Source organism: Chelonoidis abingdonii, chromosome 11 (genome assembly GCF_003597395.2).
Source record: "Chelonoidis abingdonii isolate Lonesome George chromosome 11, CheloAbing_2.0, whole genome shotgun sequence".
Lineage (NCBI taxonomy): Eukaryota > Metazoa > Chordata > Testudines > Testudinidae > Chelonoidis > Chelonoidis abingdonii.
The window spans coordinates 29,756,463-29,772,545 of NC_133779.1; the positions used below are offsets into that span (position 1 = coordinate 29,756,463).

The following is a 16,083-nucleotide window of genomic DNA, read 5'->3' on the forward strand; positions in this document are numbered from 1 at the left end:
AAGGGTACCCCCCAAAATCGTTAAAGGAAACTTGGATCAGATGGGTTCTAGAAACAGAATCTGCATCCCCAAGTGTGAAACCAGGATGTTGTGTCTCAGTCTTACAGAGCAGAGGTGTATCGGGAAGAAAAAAATCAGTAATGTTGCACGAAGCAGCCAACAAAGGAGAGCAATATCAAAGTCTTCGAGGATATCGCAAAGAGTTGTCATTACTCTGCTTGAAGAGCAAGGTTTGGCAAGCTCATAACAGTGAAGCTTTTGATGCGGCTGCATCGGCCAGAGCAGTTTTAATGGTTTAATACCACAAAGGCATTGCCTCATTTTAAAGATTGGTCTGTGCAATTATCTACCATGCCCTTTACAGCAGTAGCCCTACTCCCACTAAAATGTTTCTTAATGAGCCATGAGATGGAGGGAACTACAAGGAAGGTTCTTGGATCTTTAAAGATGCACTCTCGTGAAGGAGTCTAGGGCTGGTAAAAGAGTTGATGGGACAGTGTGAGAGGACTTTATTTAAATAATAATCTTAGATCTAACATGGAGATATGGGTAAAGCAACCCTGATATAGCTGCTGAACCCCCCAAAACTAGTATCTAGCCACAGGATACAGAAAAAGAACGACTCATTGGAAGGAAACATGAGAGATGGAGAGGAAGCACTGGAAATGACAGCCTGTCCAACGAGGAGCTCATAGAGGGCCCACTGTCTACCTTTTACCTGGTGGCAGCTGCTAGTTTTGGAGGACATTATGCTACAACTGTCTGATGCTGACTGTGCTTCTCAAAGGCTTGGGGCATGGAGTAAATGGGAATGGCAAAAAAGGGAAAGGCAGCACACATTAGGCAGCAGAAAGCACTTTAATATACTGCACTGGAGCTAAGGCAGCTCACTCAGCATTGCTGGAGATCTTGGAAAAAAGAGCTCTGCTCTCGCTGGGCTCTTCTGGAGCCAGCAGAGAGAAGCTGTGTACAACCACAAAAGAGCCAATCATCAGAGCAGTAAATGACTGGTTGCTGACAGCAAAAAGTGCATACTGCAGATTAAAGGAAAGGCCAACAACTGACTGAAGAATGAGTACAGAACCAAACAATGAAGCACAGGAAAGGAGAGCACAAAATTCCAGCGGCAGCACAGGACTGAAGGTCCTGATGCTGAAAAAAGAGAAATCATAGTTGTGATGCAAGATGGGATCTTACAGAGCCAATGTTTGGGCACCATACAAACAAAAACAATTCTGCATGGGACTGCCTCCAGAATCTGAAGTGACTACTCATTAGTTCTTGGGGATTGGCACAGGTTCACTCAAAAGATAATTGCTGACAAGTTGTCCCAATTTCTGCATTTCCTCTGAACTCTGGTGACAGAACACTGATAAAATTCTTGCAATAGTTTGTCAGGTGAAGTCCCTGCTCATGCACACTAGCTATGTACCTACATACCTTACACAGCACATTTTTGATAAAAGAAATATTGTTCAGTCTGTCTATAAAGCAACAAATGTGTGTTTAATTCAGTGTCTGGCACATACTTCCTATGCGACAGATTTATTATAATGCTTTTGTTTTCACACAAATATTTTCCCCTACTGATCTGTCAAAAGGACAGATTAATGGATTTTAATTTTAATGAAGACCTATAGTACTTTAAAGCAATATTCTTTTAATATTGGACACTTTGTGCAATACTTGGCAAAAAAAATAATATAAAATAAAAAACAAAACAAAATTCGAGCAAAACAAAATCAAATTTAATGGTCTTAAATGCAAAAGTAAAAACAAACAAACAAAAAACACAAAAAAGCAAAAGAAAATTAACAGAAACAGAACAACTCAAAGTTTCAAGGCAGTCTGCAGAAAACTTGGGGGATTAATCTTTCCATCTACAATCAGTTTTTTGTTAATATCTAACTTGCAAGTAGTAAGTACTTTTCTGCTGAGTGTTCAATAAGTAAAGCTAGTTGTCAAAACAAAATCCTATTAAAATAGAAAAATCTAGCACTCGTTAGAAGGGATGCGAGAAATACAATGCTCAAATGTTTATAACTGTTTTTACAAAATGGAACTATCCTTAGGAATTCAAACTATAATGATCTTTGAAACTGAATAATTATCTTGCTGCATTACAATGTACCAGTAAGTAGTGCATCATGCATTAAATATTTGGACAGAAGAGATTCAGTTTGATGAAGTAGAAACATATATTCACACTGTTTTTGGAGTTTACTTTTGACTCTGAAATCTTCCGAGTTTCTCTGAAACTCTTTGGTCCATTCCTATGAAAAACTGGGCTTAAAATTTTTTGTAAAACCTTTTAATTTGACAACTTGGCCATTGTTCAGTGTGCAACTTACCTCATCAATGGTGTTAAAAGTTACGCTGGCATGCTACTACTTACAAGACCTTCATGTTATGAAGTCTAATCCTCAGCTAGATGTAGCAATGCAAATTACTTTAAAAAGCAATGTACTGCCAACATAAGTATTTCTCACATTTTGTACCAGGCTATGGGGGACTGAGGGGAGGACCATACTAACAGCATCCGCTTGATAGTTTAAAATAAAAAAGAGTTCCAGTTTTTGCAGACAACATTCAATAGAACAAATGTTAGTCTCATAAGTGAAAGCATGCTTCAATTTTACCACCATCCAGAGGGTCTAGTTAATGCAATCTACTTAAGATTTTACTTTCTTTTTTTTTAATATATATTTTTAAATGAAATAACTTAAGGAACTTAAAATTGGTCTAACATTGTGGGATTTCAAACATTTGAACATGTCAGTTGCATCCCAGAGTATAAAAACCTTTTTCACTTCTCATTTAGACTAAGACAAACACTTGTGAAAATTGGCGCAAAATGAGTTTTACACTAACAAAAATGTTTTAACTTCTGTCACTCAATTATCTATTCCATACAAAAAGCACGAGCAAGTTATTTGTGGGACTTGTTGGTTTTGAAGGAAACCTGTAAGATTTTGTCCCCCAGGCGGTAGCCATTAAGACTTGCTATGGCCATTGCAGCTTCTTCATAGTTTGTCATGGTCACAAAACCAAAACCTTTGCACTTGTTGGTGTTGAAATCTCGAATAACTTTCACATTGGTAACCGCACCAAAGGGGCCAAACATCTGCCAGAGGATTCCCTCATCAGCATCTTGACCAAGGTTGTAGATGAAGATACACCAGCCAGAAGATGCGTTTCCTGGAACATTTACACCAGAAAGCCCACTCATGTGATCTACACCCATAGGAGAGAACCTAGCAAATAAAAAGCACAATATTTCATGTAAAAGTTCAATACAATCAAGCAAATTAACTTGAAAGGGAAGCAACTGAATATTTTCTATATAAGCATCAAAACTTCTAATCAAAGTAAAATGTTTCACCTCCCCCATTTATCACAGGACAATCAAACTGGTAGCTGATAGAAAGAAGAGTTAAATTCAGCAATGTGTCTACATTAAAGGGTAACTACGCAAGAATAGACAGGCAATGAAAGAGTTACCTGGTGATGGGACAATCCTCAAACAGGATATACAAGGATATACACTATTAGGGATGACTTAGGGCAGCAATATGGCACTACTCAGTGCTTAAAAATAGGCCAAGAATCCCTCCCACACGCCCCAACCAGCCTTAAATCAACTGATCTGTGTCTACAAAGGGCTTGTGTCCAATCCCCTCCTGGAGCTAATCCTGCCTTTACTGCAGTGTCTCGGGGTCTCACTGGTCAAAGGGTTTTCTGTGGCAGCAGATACAGCTTGACCCCTTCTCCACTATAAAGCAACAGCGAAACACTCCTGCTCACAACTGGCTGCTACACTGAACACAGGCAGACACCTCATAGTCCCTACCACAGTAGGAAGGGAACTACTAGAGTTTCCCTAGCAAGTGCATATTAGTTGGAATAACCCACAATTCCTAGTACACTGTTAATATGTCACTTCCAGTGCATTCTGATTTAATTTTGATAACGCATACACATACCTGATGTTTAATTCCAGTAACTATCATTTATAATTTATTAAATAGCCACTTCTGTTTTTAAATAGGATTCTAAAGTTTCTTCTGCCAAATATAGACTATCCATGAATGTATAATTTAAAAATAGTACTACTTTTTAACGTAAATCCAATGGGGTTGAGTCTACTTTCATTTACACCCATTTTACACTAGTAAAACTCCAGTGACTTCACTAGGGTGGACTCCTGATTTACATACATATGAGAAGAGAACCAGACTCAATATGCCTATGCTTTCTTATCCCCAATATACATTTCTCCCCTTCCTCCTCTCCTCCAGAATCCTGTCTTGACTCCTCCTGCACAATGACCCAGAGGCATCTCAGAATTTCTGAACCTTTGCTCTTTTCTGTTTTGCTTTTTTCTTATTTTTTTTCTTTCCTTCCCCAACCAACGTCCCACACCCTTCGCTATTTCATCCCCCACTTCTATTCTGCTGACCTAGGAAATTAAATCAATACAATTATTTTAATGAAGCATTAGGGTTGCACAGTTAAGCACTCAAAGATCAACGAGTGTCAAAGTTAAGGCCAAAAGGTACAATTTTAACCGTGATCCCATGCACTTATATGTTTAACAATCTAAATTTGTGGTTCCATGTGACTCTAGAAATACTGTGTCGTATTAGGCTATAGCTGAGAAAGTTGTTAGCCGACTAAAAGCAGGCTGAAGTATATGCAAGGCTGCTGTACGTAGCCCACACATTAAGTGCCCAAAACAAAATTTTCTGATATACAAAAATTGCATTTCTTGTGCAATTCTTTACTGAGCAGACCCAAGTGATTTGATGACTAACATCTTATGCCCTATCAAGCAGTTCTCACTTTAAAACATAAAATAGTATTTTTGTTTTCTTGTGTTTTTGTGTGTTATGCTTTTGGTTCTTCTAACGAAAACCTTGAGCTTTCATTTTTTTATCCAAATCTTGCTGGGAAGGAGAGTCCTATTTTCCTGTAAATCATTCTTTGAAGATATACAATCTTGGGTTCCTGCAGTCAATGCTTTATTGCACCCCTTGCTGTCAAACCTAGCTGCCTCCAACCCTCACCCAGCCTTCTAACCGTTGGCTATGGTCATGGCAACAAGTGAAAATACTCTAAAGAGAAGAAAAACCAACTTCCTGTGGCGAACAGGGTGGATAGGCTAATGTATATATACGTAATAATGCCCATCAACAGATTCTTCACTCTTGAAACTAAAAAGCTACAGGAATGTTACTAAAGAAAGAGAACTGCAAGAAGCATTTTCTGTAAACAAACACTGACAACAGGTTTAAAATTAAGAAAAAGCAGAGGGGGATAAGACACCCCAAACCACAAGAGATTATGAACAGACATTGTGCAAAAAAAAATAAATAAAAAAAAATAAAATAAAATAAAAAAAAAAATAGGCTATGCAGCGTTGTTGTAGCCATGTAGGTCCCAGAATATTAGAGAAACAGCGTAGGTGAGGTAATATCTTTTACTGGACCAACTTCTGCTAGTGAGAGAGACGCTTTCAAGCTTTCACAGTGACCTGCTAAGCTCACAGCTTTAATATCTTGTGGTCATGACTTCCACCACTGTACAAACAAGTATTTCTTTTTATCAACGTTAAATTTGCTGGCTTTTAAATTTTCCTGGTTACTCTCTTGTTCTAGTATTATGAGGCAGAATAAAGTCTAATTTCTAAACTAGAGTCCTAATCTTCTCAACACCAACATCCTTTCATATTTGTAAACATTTTACTTCCCTAGATCCTTTTATTCTAGTTGCATCTTTTTGGGGATGAGCTGACCAGAACTGGCTATAGCATTCAAATAATTATGATAAAGGAAGAGAGTGATTTTGAAACCATTGTATCATCATTTAACAACTAGTTTGTTTTGACCACATCTGCACACTGAGCAGAGATTTTTATTGAGCTATCTCCAATGATGTCCAGATCTTTTCTCCTGAGTGGTTACAATTAGATTCTAGCTATGGGTAGGAACAGTCCACCCTTTACCATATGGGTGTTGACAACAACACCTCCATGTTGCAGGCTTTCAAGCCTGAAACAGGGAACGATGGGTCAGAGAGCAGTACCAAGCATTCAGTAACAACATGCTATTGCTTTGCCTAGACCAGCAGTTCTCAAACTATGGGGTGGGCCTCCCAAGGGAGACACGAGTGGTGTGCTTTTTCTGATTTTTGTAGAGCTCTCGCGGTCGGCCCCAAGGTGGCTGGGGTTTGTGCAGAAGAGCTGTACTCTCCTAGGAGGTGGGGATAAATGGGATAGCAAGGGGCTAAATTGGCTCTCCTTTCCCCCACCCCCCTCAATCTCTCACCAGGAGGTAGCCCAGGCTATGACTCTCTCTTCCTTCCCCCAATCCCTCACCTGGAGGTGGTGGGGCTACGGCTGTCAGCCTCTGGTGGTGGCAGCAGCAGCACAGAAGTAAGAGTGACAACGGGGCACTAAGTCTGCTGTGAAAAGTCATATTGACAAATACCACTTTTCACGTTGTCACTCTTACTTCTGTGCCGACGCTGGCGTGGCGCTGCCTTCAGATCTGGGTGCCTGGCCAGCAGCCATTGCTCTCCGCTCCGCCCTCAGAGCTGGGTGGAGGTATTTGTACTTGTGGGGGAGGGGAGGTGCGTAAACAACTACAGACAAAGAAGGGGGGGGAGGAGAGCTGATCAAATAAGTTTGAGAACCATTGGCCTAGACAGACCAAGTTCTGTCGAAGTGAAGCTCTTCTCTGTGGGCTCTCCATTCCATGCAAGATGCATCCACAGTAAAACAAACAGTTACTAACCTTGCATAACTGTTCTTCGAGATGTATTGCTCACGCCCATTCCAATGTAGGTATGCGCTCACTCTAAGCACTGCTGCCAGAAAGTTTTTCCCTCAGTTGTATCCATAGGTCAGCTCTAGTGCCCCCTCATGGCACCAGTATATAGGGCCCCTCCCCCCTTCTTGCTGGCCAACTCCAACAGAGGGGAAGGCAGGGTGATTTTGGAATGGACATGAGAAACATCTCGAAGAACAACAGTTACAGGATGTTAGTAACTTTTTTCTTCGAGTGCTTGCTCACGTCCATTCCAATGTAGGTAACTCCCAAGCGGTTGTAAAGGTGGAGGGATCAGAGTTTGTTGGTATGCTGATTGTAACACCGCTCGGCTGAAGCCTGCATCGTCTCTAGCTTGCTGGGTGATGGCGTAGCGTGACACAAACGCATGGACTGACCACCACATTGCTGTTCTACAGATAATTGGAACCTGCATCACAGACACCATAGATGATGCCCAAGTTCTTTTAGAATGCACTGTCAACTGAGCAGTTGGGACCTTCACCAGGTCTTTGCATGTGCAGATACAGAATGTGATCCATGATGACATTCTCTGGGCCGAGACTAGACGGCCTTTCATTCTGTCCATGACGACTACAAACAGCTGTGTGGACTTCCTACAGGGTTAGTCCTTTCTACGAAAAACGCCTGCGCACATCTCCCATCCAATGAGTGGAGTCTCTATTCATCCCTGTTTGCATGTGGCTGAGGATAAAAAAAGACTGGCTGAAAGATATCCTGGTTACTATGAAATTATGAGATAACCTTTGGCAGAAAAGATGGGTATGGCCACAATTGTACCTTGTCCTTGAAGAAGACTGTATAGAGTGGCTCAGAGGTAAGAGCTCGGATCTCTGAAACCCTACTGGAAGAAGTAATGGAGAGTAGGAAGGCCACCTTCCAAGACAGAGCAGAGAACATGTTGCCAGCGGTTCGAATGGGGGTCCTGTTAGCCTTGCCAGCACCAAACTGAGGTCCCAAGGAGGTAGTGGCTGGCAAACCTGTGGGTATAGCCATTCCAGTCACTTAAGGAAATGGCCACAGACTGAGTCTGAGAAGACTGACTGCTGTTCACCTGTGGGTGAAAGGCTGACATTGCAGCTAGATGGACCCATATGGATGATACCATTAGGCCATGCTGCTTTAGGTGGAGCAGATGTTCCAGAATGAAGGGCGGTGATGAGTTGGTAGATGAAATACCTTTTTGTGCTAACCAGATAGAGAAATCTCTTCCACTTTGCCAGGTGAATGGCTCTATTAGATAGCTTTCTGTTCCCTAAAGCACCTAGCAAAGAGGCCCGGAGAAAGTCAGTTCCGCTGAGTTCAGACATGGAGCTTCCATGTCATGAGGAAGAGATCTGAGGTTCAGATAACATAGATGACCATGATCTTGACAGATCAAATCTGGAAACAGTGGCAGGGTGATTGGTGTATCCGCCAAGAGATCTAGGAGAGTGCTGAGCGAGTGTTGGTGCAGCTAGGCTATCAGGATCAGACATGTCTTGTCACGTCTGACCTTTAACAGGACCCAGTGTATGAGAGGGAATGCACAGAAGAGCTGATCCAAAGGATGAGAAAGGAGCCTGCGAGCGAGCCTGGGCTGTGGCCTAGGAAGAAGCAGAACCAAAGACACTTCCTGTTGTACTTCGTCACAAACAGGTCTAACTGGGGAGTTCCCCACATCTGGAAAACAGTGTTCATGACATCTGGGAGAACTGACCACTCGTGATGGTTGGAAAAAGGATCTGCTGAGATGATTTCCTAACTCATTCTGCAACCCTGGGAGGTATGAGGCTTCGAGGTGAATCGAATAGGCTGTACAGAATTCCCATAGGCGAACAGCCTCCTGGTATAAGGGAGAAGAGTGTGCTCCGTCCTGCTTGTTTATATAAAACATTGTGTGTGGGGTGGGGTGGGCGGGTCGGTCCTCAAAAGACAACACAACTTTGCTCTACAGGTGGTGCTGGAAGATGAGTACTGTAAATTGGTAGTGTTTGTAGTTACAACAAACCTTAGGTACCTTCTGTACCCCCAAATAATAGCAATATGGAAAGAAGAGGTGTTACCAAAATTCATACCCCTTGTCTCCACCCTCTTAACAGTAGGTTGGTGAGATGCAGGAGTCTGCCATAGAGCTTTTATATGCTCCATGACGGCCCCAAGGCTGCTAAAATATTCACTAGGGTGTGGGAAGACTCAGATCTCCTCTGCCTGGATACCCAGGTTCTGGACACCCATCCTCAGGAGCCTCCTGGTGCACCCTGTAATCATCTTGGGTGAACGCCATAGCTCCACCTCATCTAGAAAGAAGGAAGCAGCAACCTGCCCTGGCCCCTGTACTTCTCCCTCTGCCCTAGAGGAGTCCCGAAGGGGACAGTCCTGTAGTTCAGTACAGGATTGGCATCGGGGACTGATCCCCGTTCTGATGCAAATGGCAGGGAAGATCTTGACTCTGATGTATCAGAGCTACCCTCTGGATTGGGGGCCCTGGATTGGCTGGAAAGACCAGGGATTCCAGAATGGGCACTGCAGTGGCATTTGCTATTGCGCCAGCCGCCAGGCTATTGGCAGCATGCTCTGGTTCATGTCAGCAGTAGGGTGCCACCATCTGGAGTGGTGTCTGCTCCTGCACAAGGCATAGGACTCCGCTTCTGAATTAGAGTCCGAGGAGTCACTTCTCAGTGACCAGGAAGGAGCAGTACCAACTGGTGCTGAAGAACGGTGCCAGGAGGGAGGGAGAGAGATTGGCGCTGCGCTATCATGACTTCAACAGCTCTTGTTTTGGTGCTGCGGTAGTTCTGGTTTCTTGTGCTGCTACTGTTAATTCATGAATGGCCAGGGATGGCGGTACCAGGAGGGATAGTAAGTCACTTGCTGCCTCGAAGGCCTCCGGCCTTGACGGCAGTGTCAGGGCTGTCGAACCCCCGTGGCCTCTCTTGGTGGGGAATCCAATAGAACTCGACTCAACGGTTCCCTTCCGATAGCCAGAGTCAATGGTACCACTTACCCTGCTAGCGTCTCTGAGGGGCCCAGCACAGGTCGCACTCCATCAGCATCACTATGGCCCATAGACCTTGGAGTTCAAGAACACCCCAGTCAGTCTCTCTCTGCTTTTCCCTCAGAATTGGCGACGGGAAGCGGTGCTAAGAATCCCATGCTGGAGTTGACTTCCTCGGCACTGGTGATGTGTGTTTGTGCTGGGAGTCCTGGGCCATCAGTGCGGAGTACTTCCTTGGTGCCGGGGAGGTGGAACAGCCCTGCGCTTCCCTCAGAGACGCCAGGATAAAGTCTCACTGAAGTTTAAGTACTCGATGCCAAGTCCCCATGACTTGGCTCCAAAGGGGAACTGAGCGCTGCCTCCATGAGGAGGAACTTAAGCCCTGTCCTTTTCTTTTCTGGGTCTGAAACTCCTGCAGACCCTGCATGTGAGTCCCTCCCAGACACTTAAAGCAGCTAGTATACAGATCACTAACTGCCATTGGTTTGTGGCATGATGCACACGGTTTGAACCCCTGGGACCGAGGCATATCCTGGTGCTCAGGGAAGGGCTAGCCCTGCCAAGTGGGGTTCGCTGACTATACCACTACCGCTAAGCTAACTAAACTTAACTCTAAAGGGTAACTATTTACAATTTTACAGAACCAATCCACTTAGCACAGGTATTAGCAGAACTGCAGCGAGCAGAAGTTTCAGTGACCATCATGGGCAGTAAGAAGGAACTCAAGGGGCAGTGAGGCCCTATATACTGGCACTATGAGGGCGCAACTCCAGGGGGCAACAGAGCTGGCTCAACAGAGACCACTGAGGGAAAATACTTTCTGACAGCAGCGTTTGGGGCGAGCACGTACCTACGCTGGAATGGACACAAGCAAGCACTCAAACTACACATTTGTTTAGATGAATTTGGAAGCCCTGACCAGATTTATATTGTCCCTAGATTGGCATCAAGACAGATGCCCTCCAGGCCTATGTGGTTCCCACTGAGGTTGCAAAAACCAGTGTGTATAAATATAAATGCTGGGACTGAGGGCTGCGTTAGTAACAGATCCAGCAGATACTTGCTGGCTAAGAAAAACTCTTACACCGGGGGGAGGGATAGCTGAGTGGTTTGAGCATTAGCCTGCTAAACCCAGGGTTGTGAGATCAGTTCTTGAAGGAACCATTTAGGGATCTGGGGCAAAAATCTGTCTGGGGATTGGTCCTGCTTTGAGCAGGGGGTTGGACTAGATGACCTCCTGAGGTCCCTTCCAACCCTGATATTCTATGATTCATGCAGCCCATGTTGGGAGAGGAAAGATACAATTCCAGAACTCAAGTGACAGAGAAACAGATTCTTGGATCCCTTCCATAATGTTCTTGATCAGATAATTGTCAACGAGGAAAACAAATGTGCACTCTCGTCCTTATACATTTTGGGCCCAACCAAACACCTACTGAAGTAAATGGAAGTTCTTATATTGAATTTAACAGACACTGCATCAAGCACCATGAATGTACTGAGCACCAAAGCCAGCAAATACACCTCAGAACTAGCACAGTTATTCTCCTAGAATAACTTTTGATGCAAATCCTGTGGTTGAGATGTAGTCTCTCTGTGCAAGCACATATCTGTAAGATTTTGCAACATACTCTACAGTCATGACTTTAACATGTCTACACTTAATCTGAATGAATAACTAAAGCTAATACTTTCTCAACTTACAACTACCAAACTTTTCTTCAGCAAAATTGCGAGTAAATACTGTAAGCAGTGGATCTTAAGAGTTTAACAGAAATGCCAGTACCAACCCCTGAGAGAGCTGCTGCTTATGAGACTACCAGGATTAAAAATAAAGCAACAGGATGGCCAGCTAAGTCAGTAATTCCATTAGTTTCTGTTCTCTTTTGCTTTGGGTCCTTTTCCATTTTTGCTCATCTGTCTCTTTGTCCTAGAATTCTGGTAATGCTGGAAAGTGCTTTAAATGAAAGAATTTGCTCTAATTAAATTGAGAATGCAAATACAATTGTAATCCTGTCTCTTACCAATTTTTTTTTTTAAAACAGCTTGTTTTGTTATTACTCTTATGATCCAAATTTTTACCTACTAAATGCAGACAATTAACACAAGAGTGGCTTGTGTCTCAGACGTCACATGATTAGAATTTATCTCCAAGACGTTTCCTCTATAATAATACTGAATCTCCATCTAATAACATAATTAAAAACAAACATTCATGAACCCCTTTAAGCATCACTTACGAAGGCAGATACTCTTACTGTCATACTAGTGACAAAGGATGCCTATATGTGAGGTGCAGCTACACTTTGCTATAGTCCCTTCCTGAAACCAAGCTCTTGAGGTGAGGGTGGAAAGAACAGTTACTGACATCTAGAGGCAGAGATATGTTCTATATACCTGCCTTTGACAAAGATGGAGTGGTGAAAGGAAGCGAAAATACCTCCTTTACGTCCGTTCCTAGAAGGAGATATCTTCCATTGTTGTTCAGTGTTGGCCCCAGGATATTAAAGGGACAAGGTGAGTGAGGGATTATTTTTTAGTGGACCAACTTCTGCTTGGGAAAGAAACAAGCTTTCAAAACTCTTGTTCAGGTCCTGTGTAAGCTCAAAATTGTGTCTTTCACCAACAGAAGTTAGTCCACTAAAGGATATTACCTCCCCCACCCTGTCTCTACAGTAAGATAGAATTGTCCGGATACCGTATTTGTAATGCGACCCATCTTTAGGTATCTCAATTTTAGTCTTAAAAAGCCTCCAACAATAAAAAGGATGGATTCAGCCTTGGGCTTTGTTACCTCTCTACTTCACAGTGAAGATACACTGGTCTCAAAAGATTCCTTTACATCCCTTAGCCGAAGTTAGTCCTAATTGTTTTCATCCAATCCTTCAAATAGGAGCCCCATGTTGTGATGTCAATTCAAGAGGTGGAAGCACTGAAGCTTCTGGAGCATGCATCCACATTAGCAGCACTAAAACCACGACATGCCACAAATTAAGACCAGTTCCAAGTGCAGAACAGAGGAGTGCAGGAGCTTTGAGAACATGGATGACTCCAACTATTATTTGTGTCAAGACATTGCTTCATTACACCAGACTGACACAAAAACCTTAGTCTTGGACATAAGAGAAGAGGATTAAACTGAACAGCCTAAACAACACACAAATGTCGTTCAAGAAATACCTATAGTTCAACCTTTAAGTAACAGTGACCACAATTATAATTCATTCAGATTAGAAATGCTTTAGGGCAGGGACCATTTTTTATTAATTTGTGCAGTGCCTACCACAGTGCAGTTCTGGTCCAAGACTGGGGCTCAGAGTTATTTGTACTGTGGTAGCACCTAATAAAAAAAATATTGTTTAGTAGTTCTAAGTTCAATCTCCTTGGGGGAAAGATCACACCAAAAACCAGTACAGTAACACTACACTTGAAATGTACCAAAAAAGAAGATCCTTGAAAAAATCTGGGAAAAAATTAAGTATCCTTCATATTGAGTTTAAGAAACTTAATCGCCTCTCTCAAGTAAAGGTAATAAAATAAAATGATAAAATAGTTTCTTTTCCAGCAGTAAGTAAAGAAGATACCATTTAACATCTTCTACAATTAAGCTTTTTTTAATCAACAGGTGCAGATAACTTGTATTCAAGAGTTTTAAAAAACTTGACAACCAATGTTAATTTTTAATAAAAATGTTGTAAAACTGGAGAAACACCAGGACTGACAATATTTTTAAAAACAGTAAACAGGATGACTCCGATAATTATAGGCCAATTAACCTAACAATGATTCCCAGCAAAATAATGTAACGACTTATTAAGGATTCTAACATTAAAGAAATAGAAGATCTAAGTATAACTCCAATCAGTACGGTTTCATGAGAAAATATGTTGTCAGACAAACATGATACAGTTCTTTGACAAGATTACAAGCCTTGTTAAAATATTGGCCTGCCAAGGTGTGACACAAGGACAACAGAAGTTGGTCCAATACCCTGGGACTGACACGGCTACAACAACACTTCATATACTTTCTCACTATGTACTACTTTGTGGAACTAGAAACTTTACTTGATTAGTTTCAACACCGTTTTCCATATAGGTTATTACTTTAATTATACTCTACTTGAGCAATTTTTAAATACATACATACACACCCATCACAGAAATACGCAATGCATTATTATTTATTCACACATGCTAGGACAAAGATATTTATTACTTTACGGTTGAAACAGTGCAACACTTTCCCCAGTGGAAGTGTGGGTGACAGAATAGGCCTTAAATGGATTATTTTTCCTAACACACCTGAATCTTTGCGCCTGGTGATGAACTGGCCCTCCAAATCGTCTAGCTGGTGAATGATACAGCTGTGATAACAGTGCCACATTTTTGTTCTGGTTAGGATTGGCTGCAAACTTCACAGTAATAGGTTCAGAGGAACCTGGGGGTTTGTGACCATTGAAACTTGTAATTGCCTCTTCTGCTTCTGACCTTTTGTCAAACCGGATAAAAGCAACTCCTCTGGACAAACCTTTTAACCAAACACAAATAAAAATGCATTAAGGATGAGCTCAAAACAATTCCAAGTGAATAAACAAAAATTAAGTATTTCTAAAGTCATAGCTTTAAGTTCTACAATTTTATTAGTGGTTCTTCAAAAGGATGAAATCAAAATATTTTAAAAAATTAGGAAATTAAACACAAATGAGCACATTTACTTCAAATATATAATGATGCTGGTGGAGTAAAACACATCTATAACATGTTAGTTCAAAGTCCAAAAAATAAAAAAAACTGTATAATGTACAAGTGTTCTAGGAAACTCACTGTCAACTGACATTAAAGGAAAAATATTTCAGATCAATTAAAACTTTTTCAAAGGAGAAATGTAAAGTGACTATTTGGCTAAAAATCATTTTTTGTTTTTGCTCAGTTTTGTTATTCAGAACATCTAGAGACCTAAAACTGAAATATAATTTCCAAATAGGAAATGAATGCTTGCTGACGACACACACTATTTCAGAGATTCAAAGGCCAGAAGAGACCATTATGATTGTCTAGTCTGATCTGCTGAACACATGCCATAGAATCCAGTAATTCCCGCATTATTTGTGGTTATGCTAGAGCATCTATTAAAAAGACATCCTAATGATTTAAAGACTTCAACTGATGCCAACTCCACCACACCACCTCAGAAGTTTTTCCAATGGTTAATTACTCTCTCTCTCTCAAAAATTTGCACTTAATTTCTAATTCGATTTTGTCTAGGTTCAACTTTCAGCCACGGGATTTTGTTAGACCTTTGGTAGATAAAAGAGCCCTGTATGATCAGAAATCTTCTACTAACATATATAGCCATAAACTGTGATCAAGTCAAATCTTAACCCTCGCTTTGATAAGCTAAATTGAATGAGCTTCTTAAGTCTCTCACTCTAAAGCAGGTTTGCCAGACTTAGAATCATTCTACTGGCTCTTCTCTGAACCTTCCCCTTCCCCTACCCCCCCCTTTGTTTTTTTTTTTTTTTTTTTTTTTTTTTGATGTGCAAAGATACACTAACATGAGTCTTCACCATTCATATACCATTTATTATACACAAACTGGAAAGTGTTTTTAAAAAGATGGGTACACATTGTCTCCATTTTACAGATGGAGGAAACAGAAGTGTAGAGTGTTTAAAGTGATATAATCAAGTTCATGAAGCAAGTGAGTGGGAGAGCTGGGTGGAACCCACATGTCCTGCTTCCTAGTATAGTTATGGTTACATTATTCTACTTGATGCATTCTGAGCCTTTCTATTCAGGAGCTTTTGTCACATTCATTGCATGATTTTAAAGTACATGGGACTGAAACTGAGCATGGTCCTTACCTTAGTCCCTGCACTAAGGAAACACTGTGTACCTCAGAGGTGCCTGAGTTAGGAATATGTTCTTGGGCAGCGCCAACAATGACAGTTAGTGTTAGTGTCATTTGGGGCTCAAACAGTGCATTTGTGTAATCTTTCACGAGTTGTCATCTCCAAAATCCAACCTAAATGGAGCTACTGTAAGGTGGGTGCAAAACTGGCTGGAAAACCGTTCAGAGAGAGTAGCTATCAATGGTTCACAGTCATGCTGGAAGGGCATAACGAGTGGGGTCCTGCAAGCACCCGTTCTGGGTCCAGTTCTCTTCAGTATTTTCAACAATGATTTAGATAACGGCATAAAGAGTACACTTATAAAGTTTGCAGACAACACCGTGCTGGCAGGGGTTGCAAGTGCT

The 16,083-nt window shown here is 41.7% G+C and overlaps 1 protein-coding gene across 3 annotated transcripts in view; it reads right to left on the reverse strand.

The window, feature by feature from the left end:
- Window positions 1-1,726: 1,726 nt before the first annotated feature.
- The window catches only part of ELAVL1 (ELAV like RNA binding protein 1), an 82,728-nt gene continuing 68,371 nt past the window's right edge, over window positions 1,727-16,083 (reverse strand). For all 3 annotated transcript variants that reach the window (XM_032774526.2, XM_032774518.2, XM_032774513.2), the window contains 2 exons: window positions 14,130-14,355; window positions 1,727-3,254 (listed from right to left, as the gene is read on the reverse strand). In XM_032774526.2, coding sequence (XP_032630417.1) covers window positions 2,930-3,254; window positions 14,130-14,355 — 551 coding nt within the window. In that variant the 3' untranslated portion in view covers window positions 1,727-2,929. The remainder of the gene's footprint in view (window positions 3,255-14,129; window positions 14,356-16,083) is intronic.